Source organism: Vigna radiata, chromosome 11 (genome assembly GCF_000741045.1).
Source record: "Vigna radiata var. radiata cultivar VC1973A chromosome 11, Vradiata_ver6, whole genome shotgun sequence".
Taxonomy (NCBI): domain Eukaryota; kingdom Viridiplantae; phylum Streptophyta; class Magnoliopsida; order Fabales; family Fabaceae; genus Vigna; species Vigna radiata.
Window position 1 is genome coordinate 19,232,999 of NC_028361.1, and position 16,075 is coordinate 19,249,073.

The 16,075-nt window shown below is 32.9% G+C and overlaps 1 protein-coding gene across 1 annotated transcript in view; it reads right to left on the minus strand.

The window, feature by feature from the left end:
* LOC106777520 (mediator of RNA polymerase II transcription subunit 23) overlaps positions 1-12,439 on the minus strand; it is a 58,547-nt gene extending 46,108 nt beyond the window's left edge. The window contains exons 1-6 of the mRNA XM_014665098.2: positions 12,278-12,439; positions 12,127-12,170; positions 11,351-11,450; positions 10,129-11,118; positions 8,063-8,297; positions 2,014-2,231 (exon numbers count right to left, since the gene is read on the minus strand). Coding sequence (XP_014520584.1) covers positions 2,014-2,231; positions 8,063-8,297; positions 10,129-11,118; positions 11,351-11,450; positions 12,127-12,170; positions 12,278-12,394 — 1,704 coding nt within the window. The 5' untranslated portion in view covers positions 12,395-12,439. The remainder of the gene's footprint in view (positions 1-2,013; positions 2,232-8,062; positions 8,298-10,128; positions 11,119-11,350; positions 11,451-12,126; positions 12,171-12,277) is intronic.
* Positions 12,440-16,075: the final 3,636 nt, after the last annotated feature.

The following is a 16,075-nucleotide window of genomic DNA, read 5'->3' on the forward strand; positions in this document are numbered from 1 at the left end:
CCCCAAACCAACACTACATTAACCTCAGTTATCATCATCTTTCCTCCATGCACTATACTTGTCTCTCCCTTTCAACTTTTGTGGCGATTCATAACTCCCTAAATGGTTTTATCTCAAGCAGAATGGAAACAAGCTATGATTGAAGTGATTTGGGTCTTCCAAAGTAGTGGTACTTAGGAGTTGGTTTCTCCTCCAACTGGAAAAACAATTGTTGGGTTTCAATGGATATATGTTAGAAAACCACAGTGATAAGTAATGAAATAAGAAGAAAAAGGAATTAAGAAAGGATCATTGATCCTGTTTCATTGAAATCAAGGCAACTACAGAAGGAATAAACCTATTGACCAGAGCTAAGCTCCTCAACAGACCCGAAGGATACTCTTCCTATTGATTTTGTCCAAAAACAGAATGTCCACACACACATACTCCTCTAACACTATAAATGCAAAAACGGAAAATCACACCAAAAAGGGAAATCTTCTAAGATCCTCCAATTTCTCTCTCCCTAACTAATCTGTTACTAATTTGTGTCCACCTCAGCCCCCTTACTTTTCCTCCTAACATAAACTTGTCCCCATTTCCTTTGCTCCTTCATTTCTTGGCCCAACAAATTTTCTGGCCCAACAGATATTTGGGTTGTATCAATATACACTCTTAAAATTGGTGTTGATGGGAACATTCATCGTTATAAAGCTTGTTTGGTTGCTAAAGGATGTACACCTACAAAGATTACACTAACAAATTCTCTCTTGTTGCTAAAGAATACATTTCTCCACTAAGATCTTGTTGAGGATGGCTATATAGAGCAACCTTTCGCATATTAGTTGCTCTAGGGGAGTTGTCTAATGAGGTGTGTCATCTTTGCAAGTCCCTTCACCGTCTTAAGGAATCATCTCGTGCATGGTTTGGACATTTTCAAATTGTGATTCAGCAGTTTGGAATGATAAGGAGTGAGGATGACCATTCATTGTTCTACCATCATTCTCCTCAAAGAAGTATCTGGAGGGCATTGTCCATCTAAAACAATATCATGCTGAACAGTTCCAAACAAAAAACCTTAGTCAATTGTGGTATTTCCTTAGTATGAAAGTTTCTTAGTCCAAGGTTGGCTTGCTCATATCACAAAGAAACGTGCTTCAGATATTTTAGAAGAAAAAAAGGATGTTAAATGCTAATCCTATAGACATACCAATGGATCCAAGTATCAAACTTGTACCAAACCAAGAAGACTCATATCCAGATCCTGAGAGATGCAGATGGTTAATTGGCAACCTAAAGTATCTTACTATGATTCATTGTGACCTTGCCCTTTCAATGAGCATAGTATGTCAATTTTTGAATTCTCCTTATCAAGACCATTGGGATGTTGTTGTACAGATCCTAAGATATATTAAGAATGCCCCAACAAAGGCCTTACTTAGGAAGATAATAGAAATAATTAAATACCATGTTAAATTGTAAAGATAAAAAGAAGAATGGAGTTTGAGCCTTGTTTCTACAATAGCATAGATGGTTTACTTATACTGAGAAAAGGAAATCAATCCAATAATTAGAGGAGATTTGATATCATCATCTAATAAAGATATGATCCCGATATTTGTAACTATAAAGATGACACTTATTTCTGTATTATAACAACTGCCAATACCAGTTCTTCCATTAACTTGTACAAAACTAGTAAATCTGGGTATGAAAAAAAATATATATTTATTTCTTGATAAGAATTTGGAGGCCAGAAAAAATGTTTATTTTACAGAACATTAGAAAATGTTAGATGTTTGGATCACAAAAACAGTAGATCTACAATTTACTGTTTGTCTTAATGGAAGCAATATAAAATAACAAGGTTTTGCATTCTTGATAAGAATTTAGAGACTAGAAAAAAATGTGCATTTTACAGAACATTAGAAAATGTTTTATGTTTGGATCACAAAAAAAGTAGATCTACAATTTACTGTTTGTCCATTCTGGAAGCAAAGATAAAATAACAAGGTTTTGCATTTAATTAACTACCTTTCTAGGATCAGTGTTCAAAGCATTCATAACTTGCTCAATTCGAATTATCTGTGCAAGCAACCAGGTCACATGATTGGTCTTAAGTATATGATGATCACCCTCAGTAAGTCGTGAAACCAGCTTGTCCACAAAATCAACAAAATCAATGCACCCACTTTTAATAAGAAAATAGAATATATCAGAGAAGACCAACCAATCCTGCCAGCAATTTATCTCTGCAAGATATTTACAGAATCAGCTTTGGAATATGATAACAAAAGTCTCCCTAACATCAATCATTTTCATTTTGGGATAAATGAATATTAAATTCTTAAAATTTAGAAGAACAGAGAATATACATCAGAGAGTGGAGAAGATCAGTACATAAAAATACTCCTCTTAGAATAAGAAAATGCTAGCTGTATGTTCATTATTCCTAGTTGTGTGTGAGTTGTATGCTTTAGTGGCTTTCCCGTTCATAGGCAGTTGTCATTTAATGTATCATAGCTCCCTAAAATTCTATATATACACGTGAAGAGGAAGGGTGTGAATTATGCCCTGAAAAACATATTTTTCCCTTTGTTTAACATTAAGTTGGTATTAGAGCAAGTCAATCCCAGTCTGCCTGTCTTAGCCATCGCAGACATTTTTTTGCCACTTTTTCTCTTGCCGCCATACATCATTGTTGTATGCCACGACTAGCCACTGTAACAATTATGTCCAATGACCAATGGATCTGGATTGCCACTCCGAGCAATAGCCACCCCTGCCACTCTCGGGCCCTATCTCTGCCGCCACCCACCTTGTTTATCTTCACCACAATTTGAAGTGTGAAGTTCACATGCCGCCTTCCACCATCCAGAACAACATGGCGTCCTCAATTGGGTTCGCAGATCCCACTCTCTCTTTTCTAGTCCTAGTTTGTTCTTTTCCAAGCACGGTAAAGGAGTTATCTACGGATTGGAGAAAGACATGAATCTAGAAGCTTATACTATTTTGGATCTAGTCCACATGTGTCCTGTTTTGTATCTCCAAGTCCTAAACTTTTAAATAATCGGATAGGCCATCCTAATTTATCAAAATTAAAATAATTAGTCTCTAAACTTAGTAGTCTTCAAATTTAGAATGAGTCTGGTCAACTAGGAAAACATGTTAAATCTTCTTTTCCTAAAAGAATTGAGTCAAGGTGTAATTCTAATTTTTCTATTGTCCATTTTGATATTTGGAAGGTCTAGTCATGTCTCATCTTTCAATTTTAGATACGGTTGAAAATAAGACTAATTTTATTATTCTCAATCATAAAAAATACATTATCATATCCTCTATTTGTAATAATCTAATTCTCCTAAAACAGGAAATAGAGAAACTAGGAAAACAAAATAAAATAAAAGATTATATATTTATTTCCTCTAATTAGGAAGATTCTAAAGATATTTTTTCTAATTACAACACTCCCCCTCAAGTTGGTAAATATCAATCATTCCCAACTTGCCTAAGAGATCTTGAAATCTACCCGAAGTAAGCCCTTTTGTAAAACTATATGCTATTTGAAGTTTTGTAGGAACATGAGTTGTAATCACAAAGCCTCTGTCAAGATTATCTTTGATGAAATGTTTGTCAATTTCAATGTGTTTGGTTTTGTCATGCTGTACTAGATTATGGGCTATGCTCATAGCCAACTTATTGTCACAGTGTAGTTGCATGAGGTTCTCAACTTTGACTTTAAGATCATCCAAAATGATTTTCATCCCAAGTCTTTCACACATTCCTTGAGCAAGGGCTCGAAATTCGGCTTCTACATTAGAACAGGATACTCTATCTTGCTTTTTGCTTCTCCATGTTACCAGACTATCTCCAAGAAATACACAATACCCAGAAGTAGATTTTCTGTCAGTAATAGAACCTACATAGTCGGCATCAGTATATATCTTCATAGTCAATGTGTCTTCCCTTTTGAATAATAGCCCCTTTCCTGGACTTGACTTCAAGTATTGTAGAATTTTGTCAACTGCTTGCATGTGTCTCTCTCTTGGATCATGCATAAATTAGCTCACTACACTAACTGCATAAGCAATGTTTGGTCTTGTGTGTGATAGATAAATCAATTTTCCTACCAATCTCTGATATTTGGCCTTTTCTACAACAGCACTTTCTTCACTTCCAATTTTGTAATTTTGTTCTATAGGAACTATTAAGGTTTTACATCCCATCTTTTCTGTTTCTTTGAGGAGATCAAGCACATATTTCCTTTGGGAGATGAAAATTCCATTTTGGAGTAGGCAACCTCTATTCCAAGAAAATATTTGAGTTTTCCTAGGTCTTTTAATTCAAATTGAGCTGCCAATTTATCTTTTAATGCCAATTTTTTGTTTCATCATCTCCTGCAATAATCATATCATCCACATAGACAAGTAATATAGTGAGTTTACCTGTAGAAAAGTGCTTTATGAATAGAGTATGATGTTCTTGGCTTTGTCTATATCCCAAGTAAATCATTGCTTTTGTAAATCTTTCAAACCATGCTCTAGGGGATTGCTTGAGACCATACAATGCTTTCTTCAGGAGACATACCTTGTTTCTTTCATTTTTCACTTCAAAACTTGGGGGAATCTCCATGTACACTTCCTCATCTAGATTTCCATGAAGAAAGACATTCTTCACATCCAGCTGGTGTAAGTCCCATCCTAAATGGGCAGCCAAAGCAAGAATAACTCGAATTGTATTCATCTTTGCCATTGGGACAAATGTCTCCTCATAGTCAATCCCATATGTTTGGGTATATCCTTTTGCCACCAATCTAGCTTTATATCTTTCTATTGTCCCATATGCCTTATGTTTCACTGTAATATCCATCTACACCCTATTGTCTTCCTGTCTCTTGGCTTATCAATAATCTCCCAAGTTGAATTTCATTCTAATGCATTCATCTCTTCTTTCATGGCTTGATTCCAATGTTCCTCGTGTTTGGTTGTATGTTTTGTTCATGAAATGTCTCTAGGGTTACATAAACTTTCATTTGTTCATGGGTTATTCTTAACTTCAAAAAGAGTATCGATGTTACTCTTCTGAAACCAATAAGTATTATATGTATGCTAATGTTACCTTTTTTTTTAACAAACTCCATACTTTTCTTCATCCGTCCAAGATGTTCCTTTCATACAACAGGTTCTTCCTATACCATTAGTTGAGTCCACTGTTCTAAATGTTTCTGCTAATCCCAGTCTTGATCAAAGTCCTCATGAACCATCATCACCAACTATTGATATGCACCAACATGGGGTGCAAATAGCTAGTCCACTTATCCAAGAACAAGGTGAATCCTCTACTTCAAGTTCTTCTCCATGTCACTTAATACCAAAACTCCTAGCAATGATGATTCAGGTTGGCCTATTGCTCTTAGAAAAGGTACTTGTTCTACTCGATACCTATATCTTGTTTATAATTTTCTTAGATATCATAGATTGTCGCTTTTGTATTATTCTTTTCTATCCTTAATATCTTCTATTACAATTCCTGAACATGTGAATGAAGCAGTTGATCATCCTGGATGATGACAAGACATGATTGCATAAATGCAGGCTCTTGACCAGAATAATACTTGGGAATTAGTTTCCCTTCCTCTTGGTAAAAAAGGCAGTTGGATGTCATTGGGTTTATGCCATTAATGTTGGTCAAAATGGTGAGGTTGATCGTCTCAAAGCACGAATAGTTGCAAAAGGATACACTCAAGTCTATGGTCTTGATTACAGTGCACTTTCTCTCCAAATGCCAAAATGACTACTATTCATCTCTTGTTTGCCATGGCAGCAATTTGTCATTGGTCACTCCATCAATTGGACACAAAATTCCTTTCTTCATGGCAATCTTGAAGAAGTCTACATGGAGCAACCTCATGAGTTTGTTGCTCGAGAAGGGTCTGGTAAGGTCTATAAGTTGTGCCGCTCTTTGTATGGCCTCAAGCAATCACCACATGCTTGGTTTGGTAAATTCATCTCAGTAGTTCAGAAGTTTGGATTAAAACGCGATGAAGCATATCATTTCGTTTTTTTATTGCAATAACTCTCTAGGAAATGTATTTACTAATTGGTAAATGTTGATGATATAGTCATTCTGGGAAATGATGCTACTGGAATATCTCAACAGAAGAAGTACTTGTGTAAAAACATTCAAACCAAGGATCTTGGAAGCCTCAAATATTCTTTGGGTATTGAAGTAGCTCAATCAAAGGATGGAGTTGTAATTTCTCAAAGGAAATATGCCCTTGATATCCTACAAGAGACAAGTATGCTTAACTGTAGACTAATGAATAGTCTTATGGACCAAAATCAAAAATTAATGACAGAAGAAGGTGAATCATTCTCCAGAAAGATATAGAAGGTTGGTTGGAAAACTAACTTATATTACTATTACAAGGCCTAATCTATCCTTTGCAGTTGAAGTTGTTAGTCAATTTATGCAAGCTCCATGTATCGTCCAGTGGAATGCTATCATCTAGATTTTAAAGTATCATAAAAAGACTCCAGGACAAGGTCTACTGTATGAAAATAAAGGAAATGTCCAAGTCCTTGGGTACTGTGAGGCTATCGGTAGATGCTCTACTACAGGATATTGTGTTTTCCTTGCAGGTAATATTATCTCATGGAAAAGTAAGAAACAAAATGTAGTGGCTCGATCAACTGCTAAAGCTAAATATAAGACAATGGCATCTCTTACTTGTGAACTTATATGGGTGAAGCAATTTCTTCAAGAGATCAACTTTTGTAAGATCCAGACCATGAAAATGTATTGTGATAACCAAGCTACTCTCCACGTTGCTTCCAATCTAATATTCCACGAGAGAACTAAACACATAGAAATTGACTCATTTTATCCGAGAAAAATTGTTGTCTAAAGAAGTTTGTACTCTGATTGTCAGATCAAACAATCAACTTGCATATATGTTAACCAAGTCCCTAAGGAGACCTAGGATTTAGTTTATATGTTCCAAGCTTGGTACATATAATTTGTATACACCAACTTGAGAAAGATTGTTAGAATAAGAAAATGCTAATTGTAGGTTAATGCTAGTTGTATGTTAATTATTGCTAGTTGTGTGAGTTATATGCTTTAGTGGCTTTCTAGTTCATAGGGAGTTGTCATTCTATATATAAACGGGTAGAGGAAGGGTGTGAATTATCCCCTCAAAAACATATTTTTCTCTATTTAATATTAAATACTCCTAATTAGAAAAAAGCTAAAAGAAAATAGGCAAACAAAGTAGAGCATTGTTGTCCAATCTCTTGCGGCAAACCTCAGCATACTACCAAAGAGAGGCCATAAAATAATCTAAAGAACAAAATCTGAAAGAGAAAAGACAGTATGAAAATAAGGAATTCCTGTCCCAACCAAATGCTCCAACTAATTTGTACACTCATTTCCATATAATCATTTTTTTATGGAAGAACATATTTCATTAAAGGGAACGGCTGAAAATGGGAAGACAGGAAATCCTCCACAAACTCAAAAATTAAACAAAATCATAAAAAGGAGTCAAGAGGAAACCTAAGAGGATGCAGTGGATTAATATTTCAAAACATTTTGAAAGACTTTTCTTTTTATAAAAAACAAGTTCTATGAGCCAATCAAGACTTTCAAATACAACTAAGATAATTAGGATATTTTAAGGAGGGTACTGCAATTCAGTGGTATTGCATTCAGATTGTTTACAACTAATAAAAGTTTGTTCGTATTGATTTATCAACTTGATGAGGAATGTTTCAAGAATCATAGACAATTAGGAGGACAAAAATATCTCTGTATTTATTCTTTAGATATTTGCTTCCCTGGTGTTGTTGTTTCCTTATTCCCTATATTGTTATTGCCCCTTTTAAGCATAGTCGTTTACCCATAAGATGGAGATTAGTGAATGTAAAAAATACAACAATTAATGTACATCCCTTTTCTAAACTTATTTTAAGGCTAACTCATAGCAAAACAGCAGAAGTCAAATCTACTTATCTATCCAACAAAGCCTAATAAGCACTCTATGTAATGCACACAGTTATAAAGAGTGAGAAAAGATTATTGCCTGAATTTGTCATTTTCAATAATTCAACAATTCTATCAATAGTTGCTTCACAGATCATCTCCGAAGAAAAAACAGCACCAGCAGTTGGCATTTGAGATGAAAGCCTATAGCAAGGCGCCAATACCAGCACGCGTCTCCACCAATCAGGTGATGGTGTAGTACGTAGAGCATGTCTTATACATCGTACAGCTCTCTCCCAGTCCAAACTTCCCTTCTGAATAGAGGATGCGATATCCTATACACAGCATTAAGCGACAAAATTACCAATTCAGAACAAATTCTCAGTGTAAAATAGCTTAGTTACATGCTAGTATGTTGCAAACCATATTTGCATTCCTGTCAACTACATTCAAGTAATTAAAAGAAATAAATGCACAATTATGAAAACACATTCCAGTAAAACAGAATATTAGACAGGAAACTAGAAAAATTTAAATGAGAAAAGTCAATTAATCATACAAACAAGATAATGAAATAGTGAAAAGAAGGCAGGAAAACAAATGCCATCAATCATAAAAGAAAAATAAATTGTAGAAAGTACACATTAGCAAATGTCCACACACAATAGATGAATCAAAACCAATATAGCTATTCCATATTGTTGAAATGAAAGATTGACATAAGTTGACTCTCGTGTATTGAGCAATAGGGTTATGCATTTATAAATAGGAAAATAAAAAGATATAGGCCAAAGCCCATTATATCTGACACATATCAGAGGTGAAGTCATACATAAAAACAAAAATAATAAACATATAAGCATTTATATATTTAATTACAATGTGATTGCCAGAGGATCGAACTCACAATAGATAAAGCCATAAAGAAAAGCATCACTATTACACATCAATTAAGTCTACACCTCCAATTGAAAGTTCACAATTTAAGAACTAGTGTGAAACCATCTAACTCTTTCATGCACGAGGATATTCAAAACACAATAGCCATCAAATAATCAGTTTTGAGATTCACAACTCTGTCCTCTTCTAAATAACAAAATTACAGAACCATACTTCATACTGAAGTTATGAACAACACTACAGTTTATGCATGGAAGTATAGAAAACTCATTGATTCAAAGAGCCTATGCTAATTGATGGATGTCACAAACCACCACTTATCAAAAGCCTTTTCAAATAAAATATATGATCTCAATGAATAATTTGAGCTTAAGAATAGACAATCCTCGTGATTTTTTACTTAAATCTGCTACCACTAATCAAATAGTAGTCACAAAATCATTAAGCAAAATCCAAAAGTAGATTCAAACTGGGGGCATATCCTGAATCAACAACTTCACTCTAAATGGGAATTGTTGAACAATACAGAAGAGAAAGACACTGAGCTGAAAAATGAGACAGCATGGTACTTTATTTATAGTAAGAAAATGGAATCAAAACAATAAATAGAGGAGATTTGATATACTTAATAATGAAGATATAACTCGAGAATAAATAAAATCATTACTAATAAGATATATATGATATAGATATTCTTTATTATACAAGATATGCTCCTTTTTTCAATAATTGTAAAAGGAACGTCAAGAAAAAATAAATAAATACATTACAACTCAATAAAAGCAGCATGGCAAAATAAAGACAATGCAATGGGAAACTTTCATTCTATCACCAAATGGACTGCATACACTTGTAATAATTAAAATTAAATTCATTAAAATTATTATAAGCATTCCAGGCCCTTATTTCTTGTATTCAACTCTTGGCTGACTAAGTGGTTACTTTCTAACTACTGATGCCACAAAATATTGCAGTTAAAATTCAGTACAAGCAATGGAGTAGAAAACAACCATTATATTCATCTTTTCAACTAGAGATAGAAAGTGTTTCTATAAGTATCTATGTTGTCTGAATTACAAGATATCAAGAGTGAAGCAAGTTATCAAAGACATCTGTCACATACTAAATAGCATATGCTTCTATCCTTAACTAGTCCTCTGACAATTTTCCTGAACATGATACCAATGATTATAATAGTACTTGGTATTTAAAAACATGCTCATACATCACTAATGAACATCTTGAAATGGAAATGAGATCCATCACCTCTCCATGCAATGGTTCTCCAAGTACACTTGAATATGTAATTGGTGATAGTCGCATGTGGGTTACAGCTTCACCTGAAACAGTAGGTGTCGTCTGAGTCAGGATCCGATGAGTCCCAAAGGTAGGGCAATGAAGATGCTGATCTAACATTTGCATGTGCATAGCCATCATATCTCGTCTCCTATGGATCTCCAAGATAAGAGTGAATAGTGCTTCGTCATCAGGAATATTCTCAATGAATTGCAAATCACTACGTAGCAATTCATAGAAGGGTACCCGACATTTTCCCTCATCAACTAAAAGCCAAATCACGTCCAGACAACTGTGTAGCCATGCAATCACAGATTTGTCAGGTCTCCACGATTTTATAACATCAGATTCATTGATTCCCTGTTGCCTCTGGTCCCAATTCAACAACCAATTTAGCATATGGTTGAAGATTTCTGCATAAGTCACTGGTTTTAAACTGAACTCAAGACCAATTAAAATGATCTTGCAACATAGCTGACGAAGGCTACTATTACTGATATCATTATTTCTAACAGATGAACCACCTCTTAGTTTAGATTGTTGTCCAGCAGAGGAAATATCAGATGATTTGACAGGAGACATAGCTGCACATGATAATGGTTCTATCGTTGACTGAGCAGGGGAGCCAATAGCATGAACAGATGTTAAAGGAGATGCAGGATTTGAAGACTGAAAATTGGAAGAATTAGCAATCGTGCTTGGAGGTGGCAGCATTCCCGTCTGTGATAAGCTCGACAAGGAAACAGTTGGCACTGCTTGACTCAGTTGACCAACAGGCAATTCTGCAGAAGAAACCGAAGAAAGAAGGGACTGCAGAAAGGAGTCCCAGTTAATGCATCCAATACCACATAAGCCACGTAAAACAAAAAGAAGAAAGTCTGCCCTCGGTCCATGACCACTACATTGCACTACAAGCGATATAAGAATTGCTTCTGTAACAGAGCGTAATTGATCTTGGTCCTGAAAAGAAACCATGTAATCAACAAATAAACAACATCAACCAAGTTTTTACCACAGGGTGAAGTCGACTGCACAAATCAATCAACGCCACAAATTTTGTAGTAAATCCCACTTAAACAAACTATTAGTCACTCAATCCTTCTAGAATAAAATAAAATGTCATGTTTCCCTTTAAATTAAAACAAACCAAAGCCAACACAACAAAAATTGCACCGTATAATTCCAAACTCACAGGAAACTGGCTCTGGAGTTGCTCAAAATCTAGAATGAATTGCTCATTTGGTGGAGGAAGCTCCCGATTAAGTGCGTGTACACGTTTCTGAGTCTTGTTCCTGAAAGTAATCATTTCAACTTTGAAAAATGTAAGAAGGCGCAAAACAAAAACATACCACACAACCCTACTCATCATTATGCCTATTCTTGGAAGACAAAATAAGAAAAAACAATTAAACAAGTTTTTCGATAAGAAAATTTTAGTTAAAATTTGTGTTCTAAAAACATTAATGAGATAAAGTTTCTATAAATTAACCTGTTAATAATTTAACTTTAACTTATGGACAAGTTTAATTCAAATTTTCTTCGTTGAAGAAATTTATCTAATCATACCCTAAATATTGTAAAGTATATGTTTCTTTCAACAAGTTTACCCATTCAGACCCTAAATATTGTAAAACTCATGCGAAAAAATTCTCACATTTCTTATTCACCAACTTTGGGAAATAAATAAAAAAGCTGAATTGGAAAGTAATCATTCAGAACTAAGTACAATAAGTAATTCAGAAAACAAAGCGCTGTAAAAACTATAATAATTATGACAACTATTATTATGCAGATGTAGAATAAAAGCATTCGAACTTTTCAATATCGAAAAAACCTATAACCAAGTTTGCATAAAGCATTAAGTGAAAGCAGTTCTTCACGTCAAAAATCACCGGTGCAAATCGTGATAAATTCTCAAAGTTCCAGCAGCAAATTTAGAAAATCGTATTGCACAGTGAGAGAACTTACGGTGGTTCGCGAAGTGATTCTTCAGGTTTGTGGCGGCTATTTCGCTGTGAAAATGAAAAATATAAAAAAAAGTGAGAATGAAAAAGGAAAAAAACATAGAGAAAGAGAAGAAGATGATGACGAAGACGAAAAAGAGAGGAAGAGAAAATACGCCGATTCCTAAGTAGAGGTTGAAGAGATCGAGAATGGTGCCACGAGCAGGGTGGAACTGGAGAGAACGCGAAGGTGTTGTCGATGTAGCTGGTCGCTGATTCTGTGATTGATCCATTCTTCGCCTTTCATTCAATTGGAGTGTGCAATCGAGGTTCTTTATATATATATATATATATATATATATATATATTCTGGTTGAATGTAATGTAACTACATGTTCTAAAGTTGAACTTATACTCGGAATTGCGCCACTGAGGAAAGCCATTTGGGTTATTCAATGTGATTGGGATGGATCCTAAAACGGGTCGGGTTGGGCTTTCTCATTTCCTTTTTAATTTTAGTTTGTTTGGAGTAGGAAAAAATAAGTACAAAGGAAGAGAATGTGAAAAAAAAAAGTAGGTACATTTTCAGAGTATGCTGGGAAAATGTCAAATATTTGTAGTTATGTATGTATATAATGATTGAAATTTATAAAAGGTTTCTAAAAAATATATAATTATTAATCTAAAATTTTGAGGCATTAGATATGTATATAGATTTAATTTCTATGCAATAAGAGAGTTTTGATTTTTATTTAAGTTGTTTTATTTATATATAAAATTTAAAATCTTTGTTTGAGTCCCTATATAATTTATGAATTTTGGTTTTAATTTCTCTAAATAATTTTATTTGTTTTTCACCATTTTGAAATTCGAAATTACTAATTTTGTTCTTAATATCCCTTTTAGGGCATTATATACTAATATACTAATTAGTACAATTCGAAGTAATTATTTGTTTTCAATACATAGGCAATAAATAGATTTCACAAAATGTTAGAAAAAAAAAAGTATAATTTTTAATTTTAATAGTCTGAACATAAAGTAAATTTCTTTTATTTATAATTTTCTAAATACGATTCAATCAATTGGATTATAGAAATGGGTGAAAATACATTTAGAAATATGCTTAAAAACAATGAAATATAATATCTAAATAAATTTGAAAAAATCAATAAAGTAAACCATATAAACATAAAGAAATAAAAAACAAGTAAAGATAATATATAACTAAGTGATCATATCACATTAATTAGTATAAAAAGTGTCTCATGAACTCTTAGTCACGTGCATAAATAAGTAACAAATAAATGAACAATATAGAAAAAATAATAGAAGATAATGAATATATTAGTGGAAAGAATAACATAAAAATATGAACATTTTTTATAAAATTTTATAGAAATACAAATTTATGTTTATTGTTGCAATAAACGAGAAATAAGCATAAATTGAATTGTTGATGTGTATCTAACATTCTAATCAAGTCATTGTTGAGTACAAATAAAATTTCATATCAAATAAAATAAGAGATGGACATAAATTTATATACACAAAATACCTCTGTTAAAAATAAATCTTTTGAAATAGTATAAAAAATAAATTCGCGAGAACTTGATCCTAAAATCATTATCAATATAATTAATTATACAATATTTAATAAACATATTTCACCGTTTATTATTAGAATTAACATAATTAATCTTGATATATCTAAATATAATATTTTTTTTCAAATAAAAACAAATAATTCCAATATGTTTAGTTATTTTATAAAATATATATAGGATTTGAGCTAATACGATACATTAACTTAAATAAGACATTTTACATGTTATTTAAAGATTTTTATATTTAGTATAGGTCACACATAATTACAAAGACGAAAATTTGTCTTTGTTTATATCTTCAACATAAATTTACTTTTGTTATATCCTCGATGTAAATTTATATTTAAATTTTTTTTTAAATTATATCATAGGTTTATTATTTTATTAACATATGTAAATTTACGTCTATTTGTAAAAAATAATTTATTTCAAAAGAAAGTTGATACTAACGTGAACAACGTTTAAAACTACAAACATTCAATTTTTTATTTACTATTCATTATTATTGGCAAAACCCTTTAATACAAAGTTCAATTTTTATTTATTTATTTATTATTTATTATTGTTGGCAATGTTTTTGACTAAGTTCACAACAACAAGAAAGTTTTCTCTTTCCTTTCCAAAGAAAAAATTATTTCACATGTTATCTTCTTATTTTTTTTTCCTTTCTTTTCTTATTATCATCCCAATATTTTGGGTTTATTTTTTTACTCTCTTTAGAGTTTCTTACTAGTTTTGAGATCTTTAAATTTTTTTTCTGAAGTTTCTATTGGATGGGGACTTGCGTAACATACTGGAATAAGTCCTTAAGGACAGTGAAATTACACGCCTTAGGAAATACTGTTAGTGATTTAGTCAATAATTTCTACTACAATCTTAAGGACTTATATGGCTGACATCAACAACTAGATTTTGGGAAATTAAAAAATTGTATTTGTGAAACCACTTCTGAATGTGTCAAAAGTCGAGGTCTTTTGAGGATAAAACTTTCAGCGCTAGAAAGAAGGTGTGTTCACCCTTTTAGACGTGTATGGAGTTGTTGTTGCTATTTCATCTCTGAAGCTCGACTCTAGCATCCCTTCAAACTCAAAACTAGTTGAAGATTGGATTTACGCGAACAAGGTATGCCAACACACTTTTCTTAGTGCACTTTCTAATGATTTGTTCGATGTGTATTGTTTCTACAAGGAAGAAAAAGATATTTGGGACTCGTTGATTCTTAAATACACTGTTGAAGATGTTGTCAAAAAAGATTCATCATAAGAAACTACTACCGCTGGGAAATGATTTGGCCCAACCTAGCTTAAGGAGGTTGTTATCAAATAAGAGTTGGCTTTCAAGTAACTCAAATAGAAGCTCACATATGCACTCATTCTAGCTCTTGCAAACTTATCAAAAACTTTTGAGATAAAATGTGATGCAAGTGATGAGAATAGGTTAAGTCTTGTTGCAAGAGGGACAACCCATTGGTTGTTTTAGTGCAAAACTCAATGGTGTCAATCTTAACTACTCCACCTATGATAAAGAGTTGTATGCTCTTTTGAAGTCCCTTCAAACTTGGGAACACTACCTAGTCTTCAAAGAGTATGTCATTCATAGTGACCATGTGTCACTTAAATATTTAAGGGGACAACACATGTTAAACAAAAGACATACAAGATGGATGGAATTGTTAGAACAATTCTCTTATGTGATCAAAAATACAAGAAGCAAAAATCAATTTTTTTTTTTGCCGATGCATGCACTGTTTATAAGGTGCAACCTATTTTCAAAACTTGGATAACAAATCCTTGGATTTGATCACATGGGAGAGTTGTATGAACAAGATGACTTCTTTTCCTCCATCTTTGCAAGTTATCAAGAGAAGGCTCAATGAGGTTTCTATGTGTCTAAGGGGTACTTGTTTAAAGAGAGTAAGTTGTGTGTGTCTCAAGATTTCCATAGAAAACTCTTCATCAAGGAGTCACATGAGGGAGGTCTCATAAGTCACTTTGGAGTTGATAAAACTCTAAACATTCTTCAAGAGAGATTGTTTGGCCTCATATGAGAAGAGGAGTTCAAATACATTTCCATAAATTCATAGCATGGTTGCAAGCCAAGGCTAAAACTATGCTTCATGGTTTGTACACCCCCTCCCCATTGCTCCATCCCCATGTGTTAATACCCAATTTCGTCCGGATTATCTTTCTAATATTTTTGTTGTCACATATTCAACCCTTTTATTATTCATTCACCTATTTTCTTTTTTGTTTATTTTTATCACCTTCTTACTTATTTTTGTTTTATGGTAGTTATTTTATTTTAGTTTATCTTTTTTATTTTATTTATTTTACTTTTTCTTTTCAATGCTTATTTTCCTTTAGTTTT